Raw genomic sequence first — 22,690 nt, 5'->3', positions numbered from 1 at the left:
CCTTTCATCAGCAGAACTGCTCTTTTGAACTGCTTGGTGAGAGTCTTGATTTCTCCCCTCAGATGATTCATTTCCCTTTCTCTTCTGCTTGGCTGGTGTGCAGACTTGATGTTGATTTTCTTCTCCTTAATTCCAAAACGCTCCCTTGCCAGGTTGTAGGTTGTTGTTGTGAGAGTATTGACTTTTTTAGTGCTCATCACTTGTGATCCGATCACAAAAAAACACGTTAATTACAATGGTAATAAACGGGGACATTGGGTGAATTCCACAATTTTTTTGTACCCTTCCCAAATGGAAAGTGCAAGTGCCCTGCTACCTCCATATACTGTTTATATGTCACTATTTGGACGACCAAATGTTGAGAATGTAGCTACCAGTTCAGCTAAATAGTGTAGCATACTACTGTTTGGAACAACCCTTTAAACAGCATTTTCACTGGCCACAATTTTGACATCGATACCCATTGGGGAAAACTGACATATATTTTTTGGTAACACTTTACAATAAGATTTCATTTGTTAACATTAGTTAATGTATTCAATTTGAATGTTTCCTGGGGTGCCCTTATAATGTTAGTATGTTTTTTAGATAAAAATTTGTTTAATTTAGATATAAAGGGCATTTTTCCTAGCCTGATTTTAGCCTCTGATTTGAACGCTCTGTTTGAAGGGGCGTGTCTGCTGTGAGACATCAGTGTAAACGCCCACTGCTGTGATTGGCTGCTGTAAGACTTCAGTGTTAGCCTGTTGATCACGTGAATGAAGATCTCAGGCTTGTTCGACTTGAACCGGCGCTGCACAGACCGATCGGTGAATGACATCAAAGTACCGCAAGAGCATAGAAAGTAGACGGCTCCTTATCCTTTTGAATTGCTCTCGCGGTACTTTAATGTCATAAACCGATCGGTCTGTGCAGCGCCGGTTCAAGTCGAACAAGCCTCTTATCATTGCAACGCAGTTTTTTCTGCACTCTCACTATTAATGATTTCACCAATGCAATCTTACAATACAGTAAGAGCTTCGTTGTGCAGTGTAACAGCGTCATTGATTTCATAACGAGTTTTGGCAAGTGTCCAGATAAACTCGCGCTGTGTGATTGACAGCTTGGGCGACTGGAAAGGGATTGTTCTTTGATCGCTATCTGTATATTAATCACAGTTTAAATAAGATTATTTACATCCTACTAAGAGAAACGACGTGAAGTTGATCGTTTAGTCACTCGCTTGATTTACTGATGCATAAACAGTATTGAACGACTTTGAGAGAAAGATTATCTGTCTGAACTTGAACAAATACACATCAGACATTCACATAACCCACTGGTTCTTCAGCGGCTCGGATGAAGGAACTAAAAAAATGCCTTTGTGTTCATTTGTACATCCAAACACTGAGCAACTGCCATGCTTCGCTTGTTTGCAAGCCATGAGTCTCTCGAAGAAAAATAATTCGGACGATGATTCGGCTGCGCAGTTCCGCCTGGCCTTCAACATGGGCTGGCATATGCAAATTTTTGGAGGCGTACATATTAATGATCCCGACTGTTGCGTCACAATCGGTGTTATGTGGAGATTCGCCTATTTTTCAGGGGTGTTTTTCAAAAATGAGATTTAAATAAGAAGGAGAAAACAATGGTGTTTGAGACTCACTGTATGTCATGTACATGTACTGAACTCTTGTTATTTAACTATGCCAAGATAAATTCAATTTCAAATTCTAGGGCACCTTTAACTAACATGAACTAACTATGAGCAATACATTTGTTACTGTATTTGTTATTCTTTGTTAACGTTAATTAATACAAATACAGATGTTAATTGTTTGTTCATGTTAGTTAACAGTCCAATAACTACTGTTAACAAATACAATATTTGATTTGAATAATGTATTAGTAAATGCTGAAGTTAACATTAACAAAGAATAATATATGATGTATAAGTGAAGTTCATTATTAGTTCATGTTAATTAATGTAGTAGTTAACTAATGTTAATAATGAAACCTTATTGTAAAGTGTTACTGATATCTTTTATATCTCATAATTTGGCAGCAGGTAAACTAAGCTGCTGTCACTTTAAGACCTGACGCACAGACCCCTTATACTGGTACATATGCATTGTCTTTCTCAACTGTTTACGTTCACTTAAATCATAACTTACTGTGTTTATGTGAATAGCCTAGACCGGTATTTTATAATAATAATTATAATATTTATAATAATTTTACAATAAGCAGTGAAAAGGAACTCAATTTAGAATTGAGAGGCGGCTTTATGTGCACACACTTTGGGTGTGAGCACAAAATCTGCGGGAATGCGTAAAATTATGTGTCCCACACCCAAATTCAAGACCTGTAACACCAACAATATTCATCCAGAGCAAGTGAAATGAGTGTGTGAGGGGAAGTGGTTTTTCTGTCTACTTGCTGTTGGAGAGAGAAAGCGCAGCTGCAGCTGGTATCTATTCTGGGGAAAATGAGTATTGGAAGAGTTTCAGGTATTTTAGTAATGTTTGTTTGTGAAATTGGTTTATGATGGATATATTATCAGGGACCTCCAAGCTCCCAAAAAATGGGGTGAAATATTTTTCCCCCAAAATAAAAATTAGAGGGATAGTATTACCATGCCAGCTGCTGTCATGGTAATAAAACTTATACCATTTAGACCTTGCATAATATTTTGATTTTAATATTTTTTTCTTAAATACGAACAGTACTATGCATCATGTGAACTGTTTTATTAGTACAGCAGGAGTTGCTTACTGTATAGTTCTATTAGTGATTTACCGAAATGTTTTTATTTTGTTTATTTTATAAATAAAATGTTTTTTTTTTTGTTTTTGTTTTTTTTACCGAAACCAAAAGTTTTCATTTACTGTAGCTGAGAGCCAAAACCGAAAAATAAAGTGAGTAATTTAAGTCTCTATGCTGTTTAATGTGTCTTTTTATCAGATGATAAATTAAACCTGTTGTAATAATTTTTTTTGGTAATGAGCCAACTCTCGATATTTCAGCCAAACAAATTTTGTTACCTCTCTAGCAATGGCATATTTTTTGTTCCACACTGCTGACATATTAACCTGTTTTAGCTTAACCACATTGTGTGCAGAAAATAGATACTGACAGTCAAAACACATCATTAGAGAGGCTCTGATTAAACGTCTGTTTCTGTCAAGGATTTAAGCCCCTCAAAACTATACTGAATATAATGCTATATGCAATACTGATCTATTCAGCTGTAAACAACAGTAAGTTGAACAAAATTTGTGGAAAATGAGCAATAACAGTCTTTTCTTCCCTGGTGTGTTAATCAATGGTATATGCTTTTGGTGAAGCATATGTCTCTACGTACTCAAAATACTTAAATATTTGTATATGCATGCATATTTTGCAATAAACTTAAAATAGGGCTGTGCCGGTCAACTTAACCACCGGCGGTGGTACGCCACAACATCTTTTCGGATGTGAATGATGTTTTATGTGAACAATACCACACGAGTGAAGCACACAGCTTTTTCAAAATAAATAATAGGCTTAGGCTAGTAATTTAATGTTACATCACAACCACGGAAACATTTGGATTTGTGCTGAATGAGAGAAGTAAATTAGCCCATACATTTTTAATAGAAACATAGTAACATTTCCCTGTAGGTTTGTGAGATCCAGTCATTTGAAAGATATTGGCTCTTTATTGTCTTTTTATTAGGCTAATTAATCTTATGAAAAATGAAAACTTACACAAGCACAAATACATTCAACATAAATGGGCAAGTTTTATCAAATCTCAATTATTTAGAAATAAAGTCTGTCTGGATATCTTTTCAGAAACTGCTTCAGGATTCGTAATCACAGAGTATATAGGCTCATCTTGTGGTCTGGTTAGGCTCTTACTAAACGTATGTGCAAAGCAATTGGGATACACAGGTCATTTTGGTCACAAGTTCCTTATACAGTATCTACTGAAGGAATTATAACTCTGCTCAAATGAGCTGAATATGAAGAGGTGAATGTATTTGAGTTAGTAATGCAGAGAACATCACAATCACGCTGACAATTTATGTTCCGCTTCCCCCAACAAACTGAAACCCATTTAGTATGTTATAACACAGTTCATCTCATCAGACAGATCCTCCTCGAGGCGCCCGATTGGTTGCCCTGTCCTCCCTTGACTTAGAAGGTCAGTTGCAGCGCTCTCCATTTCATCAATAGTCATGTGACAGGCACCTGCAATTTCCCGTTTTGCAAAGTCAACAAATTTGGGGTCTTTTGCATATAGACCCAAGCCTTCAGAGATCAGGATCTAAAAGATAAAAAAAAAAAAAAAGACATCACAAAAGTTGGATCAGATTTATTTCCACTACAACCAGCTGAAATCCACTGACCACACACAACTATTAATGTGTCTGCTGAAAGCAGTTAGTTGCACTGATAATTTAGGTGTGTCGTATTAAATGGGGTTTAAAGTTTCGTATTCAGAATTTTTGGAGATCAGTTTTTTCCACTTTAAAGGGGTCATGAAATGCATTCACATCTCTGGACGTTAGTTTATGAAGACATTTTTCATCAAAATGTTCAAATATTTGTAATAGATGAAATGTATGATCATTTTCCATCCTCAGTTTTACTCTTTGTCACAAACACTTAATTTCAGGGGCATTACCTCTTTAAGAAACGCAAGTAAGCGTCTAGTGCTGTGATTGGTGAATTTCATCGCACCATAGCCACAGCGTGTGTGATGCTCGAGATGGCCAGCTCTTTAATAGAGCCCTCTCCTTTAATAGAGTTTGAGATTGAAATGAACCACAATTATTGCCTCCAAGGACAAAATACTTGGCACTGCTTTAGCTTTCAATGCAAGATATTGAGAAAAAGTTTTTTAATTTTCAAGAAACAAAAACATTCTTGTTCAATTGCTCAGGCACTTGTTAAAAATATTAACTATATTATAAATAAACCATCCACGTATTTCTAATAGTTTGATCTTTTGGAAGGGAGTCTGACTGTCTTTCCCGGTACCACTCTTGTGATGTTATGTTAAGATGTTAAGTCATGTTAAGTTCTCATGCTAAGTTATGTTAAGACATGTTAAGAGCAAGCTGCCTTGATTTAAAAATGCATGTCAAGCAGTGTAGAAGAAAATTGTGACATCACAATTTCAAATGTGAATTTCAAAGCCTGGCATTTCAGAAGGATGGAAAACAAAAAACTCATATTTTTGGACTGGGGAGTTAGCTTTGAGGTATGAAACTTGCATGTTTCTATTTTAGAGCAACCTCTTATATGTGTAAATATCAAGGAGATTTTGATTTTCCATTTCATGACCCCTCTAAAGTTTCTTTTTCTGTGGATCACAGTCAAAAAAGAAAGTCTATGATTCGCCGCTGTACAAAAACAAAGTCCAGCTTGAGTCGTTTTTATAGCCACTGAACCTGCATAAATAATAACTATCCTTATTACTTAGGGTTATTTGATACACCATTCAGGAAGCTTATTTACCGACTCCACGAGGCTGTCAGCGCTTCCCTTCTCGATGTATCCGGGGCTGTGTTGGGAGGGCACTCTGAGAGTGGTGTACGCCCGAGGCTGCTGGGCTACACCAGCCATTCCACTGCCAATCCACCCGGGACGGGCCGACGCCGGTAGGCTGGCGCTGCCATTGGCGTCACCCCACATTGCCTGAGTGCCCCCCATCTCGTTCACTAAAATGAGGGGGGCGTAGAGGAGACGACCCCGTCTGGCCTGGTTGTTCACCCAAGAGGCCGAAGAAACCGCAGATGAAATGCTGCTCCGCCGAGAGTCGAAGCTGTTTTGCGTCTGTGGGAGCACATACATTATTTTTATTATTGGTGGGAAAACAGTGAAACAGAAATTTGTCATGAGCAGAATTTAATGGTTTATTATTTTATTTTTGCACAAATGTTGATTTTGTGCTAATGGTGTTAATTGCTGGCGTATTCTCCAAATTATGATATATCTTATTCTATATGTGAATATGATACTTCATTATGATGCTTCGAAAAAATCTTTTCAACCCTGTAAAGCCTGAGATATAAAGAAATATGTCAGAGCATTTATCTAATTTGTAAAGTTTTAAAATGTATTGTATTTTTTTTAAATGTTTTTTTTTAATTAAAAATATTTGTGCATACTTTTTGTATTATATTTGATACATTGTGTGTTAATTGTAATTTATTGATGGAAATGTATTTTTATTGATTTTATAATCATAAATATCTATTTTGCTTTGTGGTAGTCAAAAAATTAATTTGAGCCGTGACAAGATAAATATATTGTAAATATAAATGTAAAAATGTATCGATTATTTTTATAAATGTGAATAATAATAATTCATATAGATTGAATAATATTATAGTGCAAATAATTATATTAATTATATTATAGTGCTTTTATATAAAAATAGATATAACTATTAGCTCTCACTCTAATACTGATTTTAATTCATTTAATTTAATGATTAATATACTTCAAATGCTTGCTGTATCATGTTTGATACATTTTCAACAATTTTTCATTCAATATTAAATATCAGTTGCTTAAATCCACTAAATATTAATTTTGAAATATCAATAACAGAGTTATTCTTAGTGTTACTTTATTCAAATCATCAAAGATTTCTCAATAAAAAGATGTGTGCATTTCTTCTTGGATAATCCACCAGAAGACATGTAGTAGAGGTTGTCAGGAAAGTACTGATCATGTTGTTGAGGCCTTTCAAATGTGAGTTTTAAGACCAATTCTCACCGCACCAGACAAACGGTGCAAACACTTTTTATCGGGTCAGTGGGTTATCCTTGTTGGCATTGGTCAGCACTTGTTTAAGCCAATTTAACATGTTAAATCTGATTGTTGGGTCATGGAATGTCTGAGAAGTGACGTACTGTCTTCTGGTGATAGTCAGTGTTGGTTGGTGTCCTTTTGTGCAGACACAATTCCAAATCTGGAGAAAAGTTACCTGTATTCGTGCCCTACAAGGTGGGGAATTTTGGCGGTAAGTGCCTGGGATTGGGAGATCCTCATTGCTGCCCTGCCTTCTCAAACACTGGATGTTAAAGTTTGGCTTTCGGCCTGACGGATACATGAAAAAAGTAATCAATGTTAGGTTCACTGAAAGGTTTACCACATTATTTTTTTGCAGTGCAGAAAGTTTACAGTTGGATTTACCTAAGGGAGTTGGGGGAAGCATGCGTCGCCGTGCAGCGAAACCACTGCCATTGTATTCATTGTTGTTGTTGTATCCGTTACCATTGTATCCATTACTATGATAACCATTACCATTGTAGCCATTGCTGTTATAGCCATTGCTGGAGTAACGATTCCCTGGATAATCAGTCCCATTGGTACCATTCCCATTGTAGCCATTTCCAGTGTAACCATTGCCATTGTAGCCACCAACATCTTGGCTGTTGCCTTGGTAACTATTGCTGATATTGTCAATGGGTTGAACTGGGGCCACACATTCACTGTTCCCATTGGGTGCTGCAGTTTGTGCCGGAGGAACCTCAGGAAACCACTGTCTGTTCAGACATTAACACAAAATCAGACAGATACATTAATTTGTGAGAAAAGCTTGTAAAATTCAGACAGACTGTTGTCTGAGTCATGTGAAGGTCCCGATATAATCACAACAATGTTCTTTTTTATTTTTCACATTTTTATCATGTTTTGAAAAACCTTTGCAGCAGTGTACTGTTAATGAACATCCCAATGCCAGCCGTGTTTCTGGGAGTGGCGTATAGATGAATATGCAAGTATGTGCTACACACTTTCTTCTCAATAACAAAATAAAACAACACAACTGACAGAGGTGATAAAACAGCGGTTAAGATGTGTATATTTTTGCACCAGCTCAGCATTCTGGCACTCTAATCAAATCAAGTCACGTCATGTTTGTTTATATATATATATATATATATATATATATATATATATATATATATATATATATATTTTTTTTTTTTTTTTTTTCAGTGTGGCTTTCAATTGACCGTTCTTAAAGACCCGCCCCCTTTAGTTACTGTTGCTATGTCCGACAAGTCACGTCGCTCTCACGCCCCACCATGTTCTCACGCAGTGAAAATACATCGCGGAGCAAAAAGAACACTGACAACGTGCTGACAGACAGGACAGACCAGGTTACTTTTGATATGAAACAAAGTCTCAACTTTCAAATTTGGTCATTTTTTAAAAGAAATTTAAACAATAAATACCGTTTTGTGACTCTTTAATGTGTCGTGACAGATCACTTTAGAGCCTCTTAAAGCTGCTCGTGAACCGATCATCACTTCCTTCTAGTTAATTTATAGCATAAAATAAACATGAAAGAACATAAGAAGGAATGTTGTTTTAACCGCGGAAAGACGTCAGTACACTCCGTTTTTCAAGTTCAAATCCTCCAACATTAATCTACTAACTCTCCTGACTGCTTTGTCGGACAAAAATGGCAGATTATGATTGGCCAGATCACCCGTCAATCAATCTCCCTGCGTAGGGTCAATTAGAATTTCTTCAATTTCTACTATAAAGCAGATCTCCATTGTGGTCATTACTCGCAGATGTTTGACCTTGATGGACTGAACAGAAGAAATGAACTGGAGAATATGCAGAAAGCCAAAACACTCCTATCTATTATGTAATCGCTATGGACCTATGGTAGTTTGAAGGTGTTTACCAGCAGGAGCGAACCTTTCCGGAAAGTTCACTTTGCCTAGCTGTTTCGTAAAGTAAACAAACTCCAAACAAATTTAGTTTTGGCCTGATAGTTCTTTGATTTTGTTTTAAGTATATCAGGGCCTTGAATTATTTTGGTGCATTATGGGTAGTCAAACATTTCCTACTAACCTATCATGTGAGACAGCACTATGAGGGTCCTCCCTGCTGACAGCACTTTGCTCTGGAGGGTATGGCATCTCTGTAACCCCTGTGACTGTAACTGTAACTCCTCCTCCTGTGACTGCTCCTCCCGTCACTCCTTCACCTTCACCTGTGACTCCTACTTGCATGGCTCCTCCAGTGACTGATTCTCCATTTCCTCCTGGAATGACGACCGATCCTGTGACTCCTCCATTTTGCATTCCTCCATCCGGAGATGGGGGAGGAATATATTCACAAGCACTAGTTGTATCATTCCTGAATATGAGAATTTAATAAGAAATACAGTAAGATGATATACAAAGAAGTTCTTCAAATACCTTATGAAAGCATGAAAAACATTCCAGTCACCTGCATTTCTTCCAGCTAACTGCAATAAGCTAATGCTATAATGGCTGATAATGCTCTACGATTATGTTCTTTGAAGATTTTAAAGTGAAAAGTCAAAGTTTTTCGAAAGGCTGGAATACACTACACAACTTTTAAAATCTGAACAGATTTTAAAACATTATACACGAGAGATACACTGGGAATCATACACTAAACGATTGAGGATCATCCACTACCAGATCTTCAAGTCGTTCTGAACACAACAAGCTTGTGCAGAAACATACTAGGTTACGCACAACAAATGAAAATAATATGTGTTTTAAAATTAGCTGAAAATATCAAACATATTTAATATCCTCCAACTGGATAGAATCAGAGTCTATGCCCATAATACACTACGTGATTTTCTGCTAAATATGTCAACTTCGACTGCCCAAAAATCTGCAGACTGACTCTGACTTTCGGCACCTCACATCAACCCATTCAGACAAATCAGGGCAGAAATCTGGGCGAAAGTTGTGAAATTTATTCTAGCCTTACGATGCAACACACTTTTGACAGCAAATGTTACAATGTGCTACCTAAAAGCTTACACTTGGCTTGAATTTCCACCACATATTTTGCCATGAAAAAGACAACTGAACCATGTGTCCAGTACTGGCATTCTAGAAATATAAGTCTCTAAGTCTGAGTTAAAGGAAACATTAAAAAGCCACAGCAGCAGCAACAAGCGAGTGAAGTTAAACAAAGCAGTTAATGACAAATTGGGAATGTGTTTTACTTACATTATGCCATTCCATGAGAATGAATACATAGTTTTATTGTCTCTTTGCTCTTGGTGTGAATGTCCCTTAAAGTGATAGTTCTCCAAATTTTTTTTTATTCTGTCATCATTTACTCGCCCTCCTGATGTTCCAAACCAGTATCACTAACACTACTGTTCATAAGTTTTGGGGTTGGAAAGATTGTTTTAATGTTTTTGAAAGGAGTCTTTCATACTCACAATTTATTTGATCAACAATACAGAAAAAAATATATATTATGAAATATTATTAGATTTTAAATTAACTGTTTTCTATTTTAATATATTTTAAAATATATTTTATTTCTGTGATGGCAAAGCTGAATTTTCAGCATCATTACCCCAGTCTTCAGTGTCACATGATCCTTCAGAAATCATTATAATATGCTGATTTGGTGCTCAGGAAACATTTCTTATTATCAATGTTGGAAACAGTTGCGCTGCTTAATATTTTTGTGGAAACCATGATGCAATTTGTTCAGGATTCTTTGATGAATAGAAAGTTTAAAAGAACTGCATTTTTTTACATTTATATGTCTTTACTCTCAATGTAAAATCTGACTGATCCCAGACTTTTGAGCAGTGGTGTACTTTCTATATTTTCAGGAATCTTTACAAAATATCTTCGGTTACACTTTATTTTGATGTTCCACATGTAGACATTCTACTAATTATAACTTTGCAAGTACATTTCAACTAACTTAGACTGTTAGTAGACTGTTAGGTTAGAGTTAGTTGTCAGGGTTCGGGTTGGTAGAATAAGTTGACATGTAGTTGCAAAGTATGGTAGTTGTTGTACACAGTAAATTCCCCAGTGTTAAATTAACACTGCTCAGAGCACATATGGTCCTACTCTACATGGTGTTAAAGTAACACTGAAGCAGTGTTAAAGTTAATGAGACAATTAAGTGATCAATTGAGTGATGATTGAGCATTATTGAAGACACCTGATGATAACAAGCAGAATCACTGAAGGAGAAAATCACAAATTGTAAGCCACCGTTATGGTGATGGGTGTTTGCTTTAGTTGGACTCTTGACCCTTACTGTATATTATTAACTTTAGACTTTGCTTGTCTGCTGTTATTGATTTATAACAGTCAAATGAACAAAGAAAAAGTGTGATCTATGATTAAACCGCTTGTTAAAAAAACGCAACTTGATCCTACAGAATTAGTCAATTACAGGCCGATCTCGAATCTACCTTTTCTGTCAAAGATATTAGAAAAGGCAGTATCCTCACAACTGTGTTCCTTTCATGAAAGAAATGATATCTGGGAGGATTTCCAGTCTGGATTTAGACCGTACCATAGTACCGAGACAGCTCTCGTTAGAGTCACAAATGATCTGCTCTTATCATCCGATCGTGGTTGTATCTCTCTATTAGTGTTACTCGATCTTAGTGCTGCATTTGACACCATTGACCACAACGTTCTTTTAAATAGATTAGAACATTATGTTGGCATTACGGGAAATGCACTAGCATGGTTTAAATCATACTTATCTGACCGTTATCAGTTTGTAGCAGTAAATGATGAGATGTCTCATCGATCACAAGTTCAGTATGGCGTACCACAAGGCTCAGTACTAGGACCGCTGCTGTTCACTCTGTACATGCTACCATTAGGAGATATCATTAGGAAACATGGAATTAGCTTTCACTGTTATGCTGATGATACTCAGCTGTATATTTCTTCAAAACCTAACGAAACTTACCAATTCACAAAATTAACGGAATGCATAGCTGATATAAAAAATTGGATGACTCGTAATTTCCTACTTCTAAATTCTGAAAAAACTGAGTTTCTAATTATTGGACAAAAAACTTCCTCACGTAATAACCTAGAATACTGTCTAACACTTGATGGCTGCTCTGTTAAGTCTTCGTCGTCGGTTAGGAACCTGGGTGTGCTCTTTGATACCAATCTTTCATTTGAAAGTCACGTGTCTAGTATCTGTAAAACTGCATTTTTCCATCTTAAAAATATATCTAAATTACGTCATATGCTCTCATTGACAAATGCGGAACAATTAGTTCATGCGTTCATGACCTCAAGGCTAGATTATTGTAATGCTCTACTGGGTGGTTGCCCTGCACGCTTAATAAACAAACTACAGCTGGTTCAAAACGCAGCAGCTCGAGTTCTTACTAGAACCAGGAAGTATGACCATATTAGCCCGGTTCTGTCAACACTGCATTGGCTCCCTATTAAACATCGCATAAATTTTAAAATATTGCTGATCACGTACAAAGCACTAAATGGTTTAGCTCCGCAGTACTTGAGCGAGCTCTTAACGCATTATAGTCCGTCACGTCTATTGCGATCTCAAAATTCCGGCCAGTTACTAATACCTAGAATATCAAAATCGACTGCTGGCGGTAGATCCTTTTCCTATTTAGCACCAAAACTCTGGAACAGTCTTCCTACCATTGTCCGGGAAGCAGACACACTCTGTCAGTTCAAAGCCAGATTAAAGACACATCTCTTTGACCTAGCATTCACATAATACATTATAGACTTCTATAATTTAATGTTAGGCTGCATAGATTAGGTCAGCCGGAAATGGGAACACTTCCCATAAATCCTGATGTACTCGTTACATCATGAGAAGAATGGCATCTACGCTAATTTTAGTGTCTGTGTTTATCCCGAGGTTTTCCTGCAGCCTGCCGGATCCAGGCCGTATCCAGATCTGACGAAGGACCTTCGCCTGGACTGATGACAATGCAGTGCTGAAGTGCCAACTAGTCTCTCCCTATGGAGGATCCCTCTACCACTATACAGATAAGGCGTTGTCCGGAAAATTCGTTTCATGTTCCTACCCCAAAGCAACAAAATAAAATAAAATTCTTTATCAAAATTTATAAGGAAAGACAAGTACTTTGTTTAGGCTTGGCTTGTAGGGAATTCCAAACCTGCGTATTTTCAAACGCACATAACTATAGAACCCATTCTAAATGCGCATGTGAACGCCATCAGCGTTTCTCACAGGTTCGCGTTTAAAGTCTGTGTAGAGGGAATGGTGTCGTCTTAGCGGCCCCTAATTTAATAACAAATGATCGTTGCGACGGAAGCAAATCAATCAAAACTAACTTTAGATTTGAAAATAACTTAACTCTGCTATAAAGCCAAAACAATCTCTGTTACCTTAAATTATACGCTTATCTCTGTAAAGCTGCTTTGAAACAATCTACATTGTTAAAAGTGCTATATAAATGAAGATGACTTGACTTGACTTGACTTGATTTGATAGTGTTGGTTATGTTTTGACATAATCATGCTGTGATCCGAAAATGAAACTTATTGAGATAGTTTGGTGTAACTTGTTAGCAGCAGCTCTGTGATTCTACAGCATATGATTATCAGCATTTTCTTATAATCCAATATATGTAATAAACATTCTTCTCATCAAAACACTTTCAAATGTATTTATTTAGAAACACAGACATCAATAATCAGCCTGTGAATCTCAACAATGGTGACAATAATAAAGCATGTTGCAGTGGCTACCACCAATCACAACTCATTAATGGCTCCCATCATGCATTGCGGTATGAATAAATTATGTAATCTGTCTATGTAATTTACTTTTCCCAATTGTCACCATTTTTGAGATGCATAGACTGAATCTTTATGTCTGTGTGTGCCTAAAAAAAAGATAAAAAAAAAAACTTTTAAGAAATCCTTTATATTAGATCTAAAATTCTGGATATTTATGCAGAATCACAGTTATGCTGTAACCAACAACATAAATCAAAAACATAAAGTTCAAATGATGATTGTCATAACATAACCAACACCATCAGATCACTTTTTTTCTTTGTTCATCTGGCAGTTGTAAGTCAGACACAGCAGCCAAATAAAAATTAAAGTTAATAATTTAAAGGGGTGGTAAAACACCTTTTTTCGAAGGCTTGATTGTGTTTGTGGGGTGCACTGTAACATGTGTTCATGCTTCGTTTTTTAAAATTCGCATTATTTTTCACATATTTAACCATTATTCTACACTGCTCTGTCCCTCCTTGTAAAAACGGTCGGATGATTTCCTGGTTCTAAGAAGCCCCGCCCTCAAAAATACGTAATGGGCTCAGATTGGTTAGCTGGCCCAGTGTGTTGTGATTCGCTAACCGCCAAGTGCACGTTGTTTCGGAAACGCCCCTTACCCTCACCGGTAGTTTGTGCTTCAGTAAACAACGGCGTTAATATTCCCATACCAGTTTGAGCCCGAATCAGACCCAGAGAATGTTAGTGGAGAGGATCGAGCAGAACCTGTTCAAGAACGGCTGTTAAAGGACGTTTCAGAAAGGTATGTTTTTTTTTTTAAGACTGCAGATCTATTGTGATCGCTATATGAAGCTGTTACTTTTGTATATTTAAAACGATTGTAGCTAAATATCTGTCGCAGAACTATTAACCCAATACGAACACTAAACATCGGCTTTACAACAGTAGCCAAATCAAACACAAACCATGTTTAGCATGCCTGTAGATAAACAATACATAAAAGCTATTAATCAAAGAATAATTTACAGTGATCACATAAACGACAACAACCACGAACATTCCAAGTTCGCTGCGCTGGTGATATTAAACAGAAGTTTGTATGTGTTTGTCGGATAAGTTTGAATTAACGTTAGCATTTAACAAACTGGTTTGTGGAGACAAACAGCGTTGTCCTTCGTTTACTTCCTCGCTACGATGTACAATTAACAATACGAACTATTACAGGAAAACTCATCAACGAAAAAATCATACAGCTTGTGGCTCGTAAACAGCTTCTGTTTTTAAAGTTGGAACTGCTCGATCTTTCAGGACAAGCCGTTGTGTGAATCCTGCATTGTAACTCGTAGATTGAGGAAGCTTTCCTCCAGAAAATGTGCAGCACAGAGAGCGACATTTGGATTATAATTATGAGGGACCGAGTTAAAAATAAATTGTAACCGTCCTTAGGAAGACTGAACAAAGTGGACCTGCAATCTGGGTGAAAATAACAGCGTTTCGACGGCATAGCGGCAAAGACTCTCTACTACCACAACAACTCTTCTCCAAAGCAACATAAAATGGCCTCGCCCCCTCTATGTATTGTGTTCCCAGAGGAGGGGTTTATGTAAATGTTGGGCTTAGTGATGTCAGCAAGCCCACAGGAATGTCGTGTAGTCCTTCTCAGCCGTTTCTGTAGTTCTTAGAAATTGATTTCTTTAAAAGCAAATATCTCCCTTTGCTTTAAACTTTGAACGTTGTAACTTTGCAGATGTTGTTTATGCTCAAACAGCAGCATCACACACTAACTAAAGTTAGAAAAGTGAAATCGTGTTTTACCACCCCTTTAAGGGTCAAGAGCCCAACTAAAGCAAACACCCATCACCATAACGGTGGCTTACAATTTGAGATTTTCTCCTTCAGTGATTCTGCTTGTTATCATCAGGTGTCTTCAATAATGCTCAATCATCACTCAATTAATCACTTAATTGTCTCATTAACTTTAACACTGCTTCAGTGTTACTTTAACACCATGTAGAGTGGGATCATATGTGCTCTGAGCAGTGTTAATTTAACACTGGGGAATTTACTGTGTACATTGTCTGTTGGGGGAGCATCAAAATAAAGCAGATAGGTGTAAGCAGATAGTCTACCAATACTCTAATGAGAGTTACAGTAGTAGACATGTAGTTGCACAGTTACTTATAGTTAGTTGAATGTCTAAAGTGATCAATCGAAATAATGTGTTATCATATTTTCTTTTGTGAAGAAAGTATCATACTGGTTTGGTTCAACATGAGGGTGAGCAAGGATGACAGAATTTTAATTTTTGGGCAAACTATCCCATTGAATTGTAACCTGTTACTTCATAGTGCCAAGGTTTTCAACTAGGAGTCCTTGAAGGTACTACAGGGGGTCATGATGTTTCAAACTATTATTATTTTATTACTAATTTGTTGATGGTAATAACTAAAAGTAATGATAATAAGTATTATATAATGTACTGTAGTAATGGTAACTCATGTTTTTGATTAAAGATACTGTAAATTGTTACTGAGAAAAATTTGACGGTTATACTGCCGATCCTGAGGTTGGCTGAAAGGTTGTTGGGTAGGTAAAGGTTGAAAACCTCCCCTTTCCCCATTTTAGAATACACTAGAGAGAATGACATCTACACAGCATGTCTGTCAAGCTTGGAAAATGGAAATACGCTAAGTAGTCTGAATTTTGGGGAGTTGCAATGCTTGACAACATGTTAAATTGCAAAGAAAATCTTGTTTTTGGAGCATCTCAAAGCTGTGAAGCGATTAGTGAACTGACAGTTATGAAATTAAAGGCCCTTTACAACAGACTAAAACTAAACTTGGACTAAAATCTAACCAAATACCCCATCCAGAAAAAATAGGTCAAAACAGCTTTTCAGATCCTGAGACTTTTCTAAATTCAGTGTAGTAGCTTCTAATTATACAGGTATAATTCAATTCTTTTGTTTCTTATCTTAGTGTGCTCCTTACCTTTGGTTGGTATTCAGCATCCACAATGGGGTGAGTTTGCTGTGACCGGAGGCCCACCTACTGGGCAGGGGAGACAACCTCTGAGGCTGATCAATTATCACTTCGTTTTCGGATAGGGCGGAGCCCGGACGGGAGTCCAACAGGGCCTCCTCCAGCATTAAGCTCCCATTGCGTATTCTAGGAGGAAGCTCAATGCTCACTGAGGTCTCGTCCAGATGGGGGGGCATAGGGCTGCTTCTGGGAGTGGACATGACCGGTGTGGGCGGAGCATCACTGAAGACGCTGTCACTCTGCAGTTGGCAAGGGAAACAGAATTAACTGTTGTTCCAGTAAGACTTAGTTTTATAATGCATAAGGAAACCTTTAAATTACAGTTGTAACTAATACAGTTTTAATACACTTTATTTTAAGTGTCCTTGTTATAGTATAATTATACAATTAAGCACTGAATCATATTAATTAACAAATTGTACTTACTATAGGGTTTAGATTAGCGTTTGGTTTAGGGTTAGAATTATGCATAATTTTCTGTTATTACTATAACGTAATTACATTATATTAGTACATCTAATGTGTGACAAGGACACTGTAAATTACAAGTTTTTTTTATATATTTACAATTTAAAGTGCCCAATAATGCTTTAAAGGTCTGCAAAGTTTCAAAAATCAAAGAGCATGATAAATGGAGTTATTGTCTTCCAAAAGAAAGAACGATTCTCAACTGCCTGAAATGAGTCGTCAGTAATTCCAGTCTTGCTGCATAAACCTATGTAGGATTGTAACACATTTGTACAATGCTCTTCATTGGTTGCCCACGAACAACATCTACTTTGAACCACCTTTAAACACTAGTTGTAGCTTTTCGTTCATGTTGTCGACATGTGGAGAAGACGCTGTTTTCTGTGCTTCTCGAAAGCAAATCCACTTTGCATGCACTTCCAAAACATGAGGACTCTGGCTTGAATTGATACAGTAAAACCGATGCTATCGTTACTGCAATGTAAACTATGAGAAAATTAAAGCGTTCTTTGAACTTGGATGCATGTAATCCTACTGTAGGAGACTTTAAAATAGCATAATAGGGGCACTTTTGGTTAAGGTTTATTGACAGCATCTGGCATGCTGTCAGTTAGTTTAAAGCACTCTCATTTTACTATTCCCACTGGATTTTTACTGCTGAGTGTTCTCACCCTGAAGAATTCTTCTTCTTCCATTATCTCCCCCTCCAGCCCTTCCAGCCCTTCCTCATCCTCCATCGCCATAGCCAGACGCATCTCTGGGGCCAGATCCTGTAGTGTGCGTAACCCAGCCTGGACCACACAAGATGAGAGTCATGTCAAAGATAGGCTGTGATCCAGTGATGCTGCATTATGGTTGCACAGAATAACAGTGCAAAAAGTATGTGGTATGAGAATATGGAGCTCATACTCAAAGAGGGATAAATGCCCAAACTGAGCAAAAATATGCAATTTGCATACATTTATATGGCCAAGAAGTAAGATGAAATTCCAATAGCTTGTGGTGTAAATCAATGAGATATTTATATTTCATGTAGTAGATTGTGTACAACATGTTTTTTAGCAAAGTTTTGATCATGATGATAATTTAGAGGCCTTAGAAATTTGCACATCAAATATGAAACAGTAGGCATGGTTGAGTAATTGACGTGTTTATAGTAACACAAATCAATTTATTACATAGACGTCTGAATGAGCATGAAAAGATTCACTTGAAATAAGAAGGTTCATGCTGCCCAATTCAGCTTTAATTTATTTGAATGTGTCCATTTGAGCAAATGAATTTAATTGTTGTTATTTTCTTGCTCAAATATGTTATGTTTAATGCACGGAAATAGTTCTAATTCTATGACTTCCCATTCTCTGCACGTAAACAGCCATTTGTCCTGTGTGGGCTAGACATGATGTCACTGAAAAATTAAAAGGCAAGAAAAGACAACACACACACACACGCACACGCACACGCACACACACACGCACACACACATACACACAAACAAACAAGTCCTAATTCATTACCTGGAGAGAGGCTGACTTGTCCTTGCCTTTCTTCTTCCTCTCTTTCTCCTTTCGCTTACGAAACTTTTTAAAGTAGTCCTGAATCAGGAAGCTGGCATAGAATTTTCCTGCAGTCACCTCATTCCCTAAAAACATAGAGAGATGAATTTTTAAAAAGATAAAAAAAAAATGCAGATCTTCAGTTGTCCGAAGAGGTAACTTTTTTTGGGTGGCAAGGGAAGGACTTGTTGGGCATTGATTGAGGCATTTCTGATTCAGCACAGTGTTAGCGCTAAGCCTCGGAGAACACTGCATGTCCTTCATGGTCTGTTTGTAAAGTCAAACTTGTATATAGTGTTGGTTGTCCACATTAAGCACAGAAAGCCTATAAGAAGATACTATTGTAACATACTCTACCTGCAGGGGGAGGTATAACTTCATCCAGCAGTTTGGGTTTGGTACGTTTCCAGATCTTCTTGATGATAGCTCTCAGCTCCTCGTTCTGCTGGTCAATGGGGCCTGTGTTTGAACGGAAAGGTACTGTATTACTGTATTTAGGATAGAAAAAATGCTTAATTTTTGCTGTAGTTTTTGTCAAAAAGCACACAACAGATTATTTAAATCTACAAGCATCATCATTTTCCATAGAAAAGTTTCATTTATGGAAGCAATTACAAACATCCTCACTTGTAAATGTCAGAATTGACAGAAGTGTATTGATAGTATGTTAGTGAGATTGTGTGTGTGTGTGTGTGTGTGTGTGTGTGTGTGTGTGTGTGTGTGTGTGTGTGTGTGTGTGTGTGTGTGTGTGTGTGTGTGTGTGTGTGTGTGTGTGTGTGTGTGTGTGTGCAGGAGTCCAACCGTCTGTTTTAATCTTGAGTGAAGTTCTGACGAGAGCAAACAGGGTGGCGTTGAAGGACACAGTGCCATCAGGATAGAGAGGCACATTCATACAAACCAGTCTCTGCCAAAGAGAAAGAGAGAGATGGGCAGAGAGAAACAGAAAGGTGTAGATATGAATGGTTAACAGGACACTGCTGTGTGGAGCATGTTGAAATGGGCCTGCTAATGTTTTCTTGGAGGTTGCTTACTGGACCTCACAAGTCTCTGGTATTTTGGTCTCTACATACACCACCGTTTAAATGTAAGGATGCATTGTATTAATCAAAAGTGAAACTTTCTATTCATCGAAAGAATCCTGAAAAGCAGAATTTATCACGCTTTCCACAAAAATATTAAACAACTGTTTTCAACATTAATAAATAATAAGAAATGTTGGTAGCACTTTATTTTACAGTCCTGTTTGTCCTTATTTTAGTAATGACACTAACCCTGAACCTACCCCTAAACCTTAACTGACCCATGTAGTTTTATCAGAAAGACTCGGGAGAATTAATACTGTGACGATGAACATTTATTTAAGAGCTCAGCAAACAATCAAGTTCTTTGGCGTAGGCCCCGTCCGTAACTCGCATTCCGAGGGTACGGAATCTGCATATCCTGCCTGAAGACGAAGGCAGGGGCGCAGCCCACCCCCTGCGAAGTAAGGAAGGGGGCCATCTGGTGGTGGTGGGGTGGAAGGAGGAAGAGAACATCCTGGCGTCTTCAGGATGGAGGGGAGAGCTCGTCTGGAGGTGTTGGGGAGGATGGAGGGGAGGACCCAACATAGTGGTGTTGGTGGGGATGGAGGAAAGGTCCCGTCTTGGTGGTGGTTGGGGAGGATGGAGGTGGTTGAAGCGACAGCATCTGCGAACTCAGACATGTGGAAGTACCACCCTTTTATACTGGGCTATTAGGATATGATTGGATAGATGAGAAGGTAATAAGTGACGTGAACGATTGAGTCTTCCTGGCAGAACTTGCGCTAGGCTTCATTTACCTTACACTACTCAGTACTTTTCATGTAAGTCGGTAAGAACACTGTGAGTACATTGAAAGTGCACGTACTGTAAAATAAAGTGCAACCAAAATGTTTCTTGAGCACCAAATCAGCATGATTTCTGAAGGATCATGTGACACTGGAGACTGGAGACTTGGGTTCCTCCTAAAATGCAAGTCTACAGTCCCATTTCATTGTCCACCAGTGACTGTATAAATCCAAATGTCCTTACCCTACACGCTACTCGATGTGGACAGAGTTTCCCAAAGCCCAGCGGAGGCTGAATTCTGCGCAACATGGTGACTACATCTATATGTTTAATCCTTCCCCTGATGCAAAGAAATGCAAAAGTATTTATTCAATTAATTAACATACTCATTTAAGACTGGGATTTAATTATGCTCTCATAAAAAAAAAGACATCCAGTTTGTGTAAAATCACTTACGTGGCTTCTGGGTCGTAATCTGACCAGACTCGTTTAAACTCATCGAGGTGATGAGTGCCCAGCACAGTCCAGTCTCTGGTCAGATACTCAAAGTTATCCATGATGACAGCGATGAACAAGTTAATGATCTGAGAAAATGCAGATTAATCACTAAACAAATTTGTTTATTATTTTGAAAGTTGTATATTTCCCCAAGAAAATGTATGTTCGCTCAAAACTTTTGCATTCCTCTCAAAACTATTGCATTCCCTGAAAAACTTTGCATTTGCTAGCAAAAGCATTGAAGAAACTTCAAAAAGCAACTTCATATTATTTCAAACTCTAGGTTTTCCATTTTCCATCAACACAACTTTTGCAAGAGAGTGCAAAACTTTTGCGAGTTAAAGGTGCAATAAGCGATTTCTGAGAAACACTGTTGATATTTGAAATCAAAAACCAAAAAGCACAAACAGGCAATGCAAGAGTGGATGTTTCTTTATCAAAGCTGAAGCTAATCATAAAAAATAAAGCGAAGATGACGAACGAATGACGAGGAAGAACAAAAAATTAACATACAATATACAAGTGTACAAGTTCATTGTTAGTTGCTAGCAGCACACCAGCTCCAGACAAACGATGACACTCAAAACTGTCCTTTTACTATAGCAAACACTACAACAACAATCTCTCTTTCTGCAGTCTTTCTTTAAATATCCCTCTTGTTCACTCTCTCCTCCCCCATCATGAGTGTATACGCCCCCTACAGCTGATAGGCTACAAATGTGTTGTGGTGCTCCGTCCAATCCACTTTCAACAGCGTTTCTCAGAAATCACTTACTGCACCTTTAAGTCAATACGTTTGCGAGTTAACACAAAACTTTTGCAAGAGGGTGCAAAACTTTTGCATGAAAACTGAAATCCCTTACCAGGAAGGCGCAGAGTGCAAAGAAACTGATGAAATAGAGATACGCCAGGTTGCTTCCACAGCTGTACTCCTCCCCTGGCTCAATGTCAGACTCTGGGTCACACCGACGTCCTGGCAGTGCCGCAAGCATGATCTGCTGCCACTGTTCACCCGTTGCACATCTGGGTTTGAAGACATCCAACAAACCTTTACATGAAACCATTTACTAACCAGATAAAAAAGCAGATCATTATCCAAATTCAAGTCAAAAATCAACCTAAGGCTACTGTACTCTTACCTGAAAAGCAGAAGTACAGCCATGAAAAAGGTTTGGAAATTGTTGTTCCGACTGAGTTCAGTACTGTCGTCAATAGCTATCTTCCCAAATGTCTGGAACCACAGAAAAGAGTTTAAACTTCCCAATCTGGAATGTTTCTCAAATGAGGAGAGGGAGAGGAACATATACAAACGTATAAAGATGAACCCACCTGCATTCCAATCACACCATAGATGAAAAAGATCATAGCAATGAGTAGGCCGACGTATGGCAGTGCCTGAAGGTAAGCAGAGAGACAGGTAGAAATGATGCAAAAAAGAGAATTTAGAATGAGTGTCTAGTGAGCTTGTTTGTTTCCTAAATTTTTCACCTGTAGAGATTTAAGGAAGGTCCAAAGGAGGGTTCGAATGCCTTCACCCTTACTGAGCAGCTTGACTAGTCGCATAACTCGGAAAAGACGGAAGAAAGTGATGGACACTTTGGCGCTCTCCCCATCTTTCCCCTTTTGAAGTGGGAAAAGAGAACGACATACCAAATGTTAATGTATAATTTTAAAAAGTCCAGTTAACAAAGGTCCTTGATCATGCTGACTGCTTTCACCAGTCAACAATTCACTTTGAAATCTGCCACTGGATTTCAAAGTGAATTGTTTTGTGAAGCAGTCACAATATAATGCAGGTTTTG

The 22,690-nt window shown here is 37.8% G+C and overlaps 1 protein-coding gene across 1 annotated transcript in view; it reads right to left on the bottom strand.

Annotated features, from left to right (window-relative positions):
• Positions 1 to 3,673: 3,673 nt before the first annotated feature.
• Positions 3,674 to 22,690, bottom strand: part of cacna1fa (calcium channel, voltage-dependent, L type, alpha 1F subunit a) — a 51,010-nt gene continuing 31,993 nt past the window's right edge. The window contains exons 32-47 of the mRNA XM_081349545.1: positions 22,377 to 22,508; positions 22,218 to 22,283; positions 22,028 to 22,119; positions 21,752 to 21,911; positions 20,847 to 20,974; positions 20,634 to 20,730; positions 19,384 to 19,486; positions 18,940 to 19,041; positions 18,544 to 18,668; positions 17,698 to 17,817; positions 16,508 to 16,797; positions 8,851 to 9,138; positions 7,174 to 7,526; positions 6,965 to 7,077; positions 5,488 to 5,805; positions 3,674 to 4,291 (exon numbers count right to left, since the gene is read on the bottom strand). Coding sequence (XP_081205671.1) covers positions 4,082 to 4,291; positions 5,488 to 5,805; positions 6,965 to 7,077; positions 7,174 to 7,526; positions 8,851 to 9,138; positions 16,508 to 16,797; positions 17,698 to 17,817; positions 18,544 to 18,668; positions 18,940 to 19,041; positions 19,384 to 19,486; positions 20,634 to 20,730; positions 20,847 to 20,974; positions 21,752 to 21,911; positions 22,028 to 22,119; positions 22,218 to 22,283; positions 22,377 to 22,508 — 2,697 coding nt within the window. The 3' untranslated portion in view covers positions 3,674 to 4,081. The remainder of the gene's footprint in view (positions 4,292 to 5,487; positions 5,806 to 6,964; positions 7,078 to 7,173; positions 7,527 to 8,850; positions 9,139 to 16,507; positions 16,798 to 17,697; positions 17,818 to 18,543; positions 18,669 to 18,939; positions 19,042 to 19,383; positions 19,487 to 20,633; positions 20,731 to 20,846; positions 20,975 to 21,751; positions 21,912 to 22,027; positions 22,120 to 22,217; positions 22,284 to 22,376; positions 22,509 to 22,690) is intronic.

This window comes from Scardinius erythrophthalmus (genome assembly GCF_964197995.2).
Source record: "Scardinius erythrophthalmus genome assembly, chromosome: 20".
Classification (NCBI taxonomy): domain Eukaryota; kingdom Metazoa; phylum Chordata; class Actinopteri; order Cypriniformes; family Leuciscidae; genus Scardinius; species Scardinius erythrophthalmus.
Note: the sequence above shows the minus strand (reverse complement) of the source record. Positions and strands in the feature narration are given on the sequence as shown.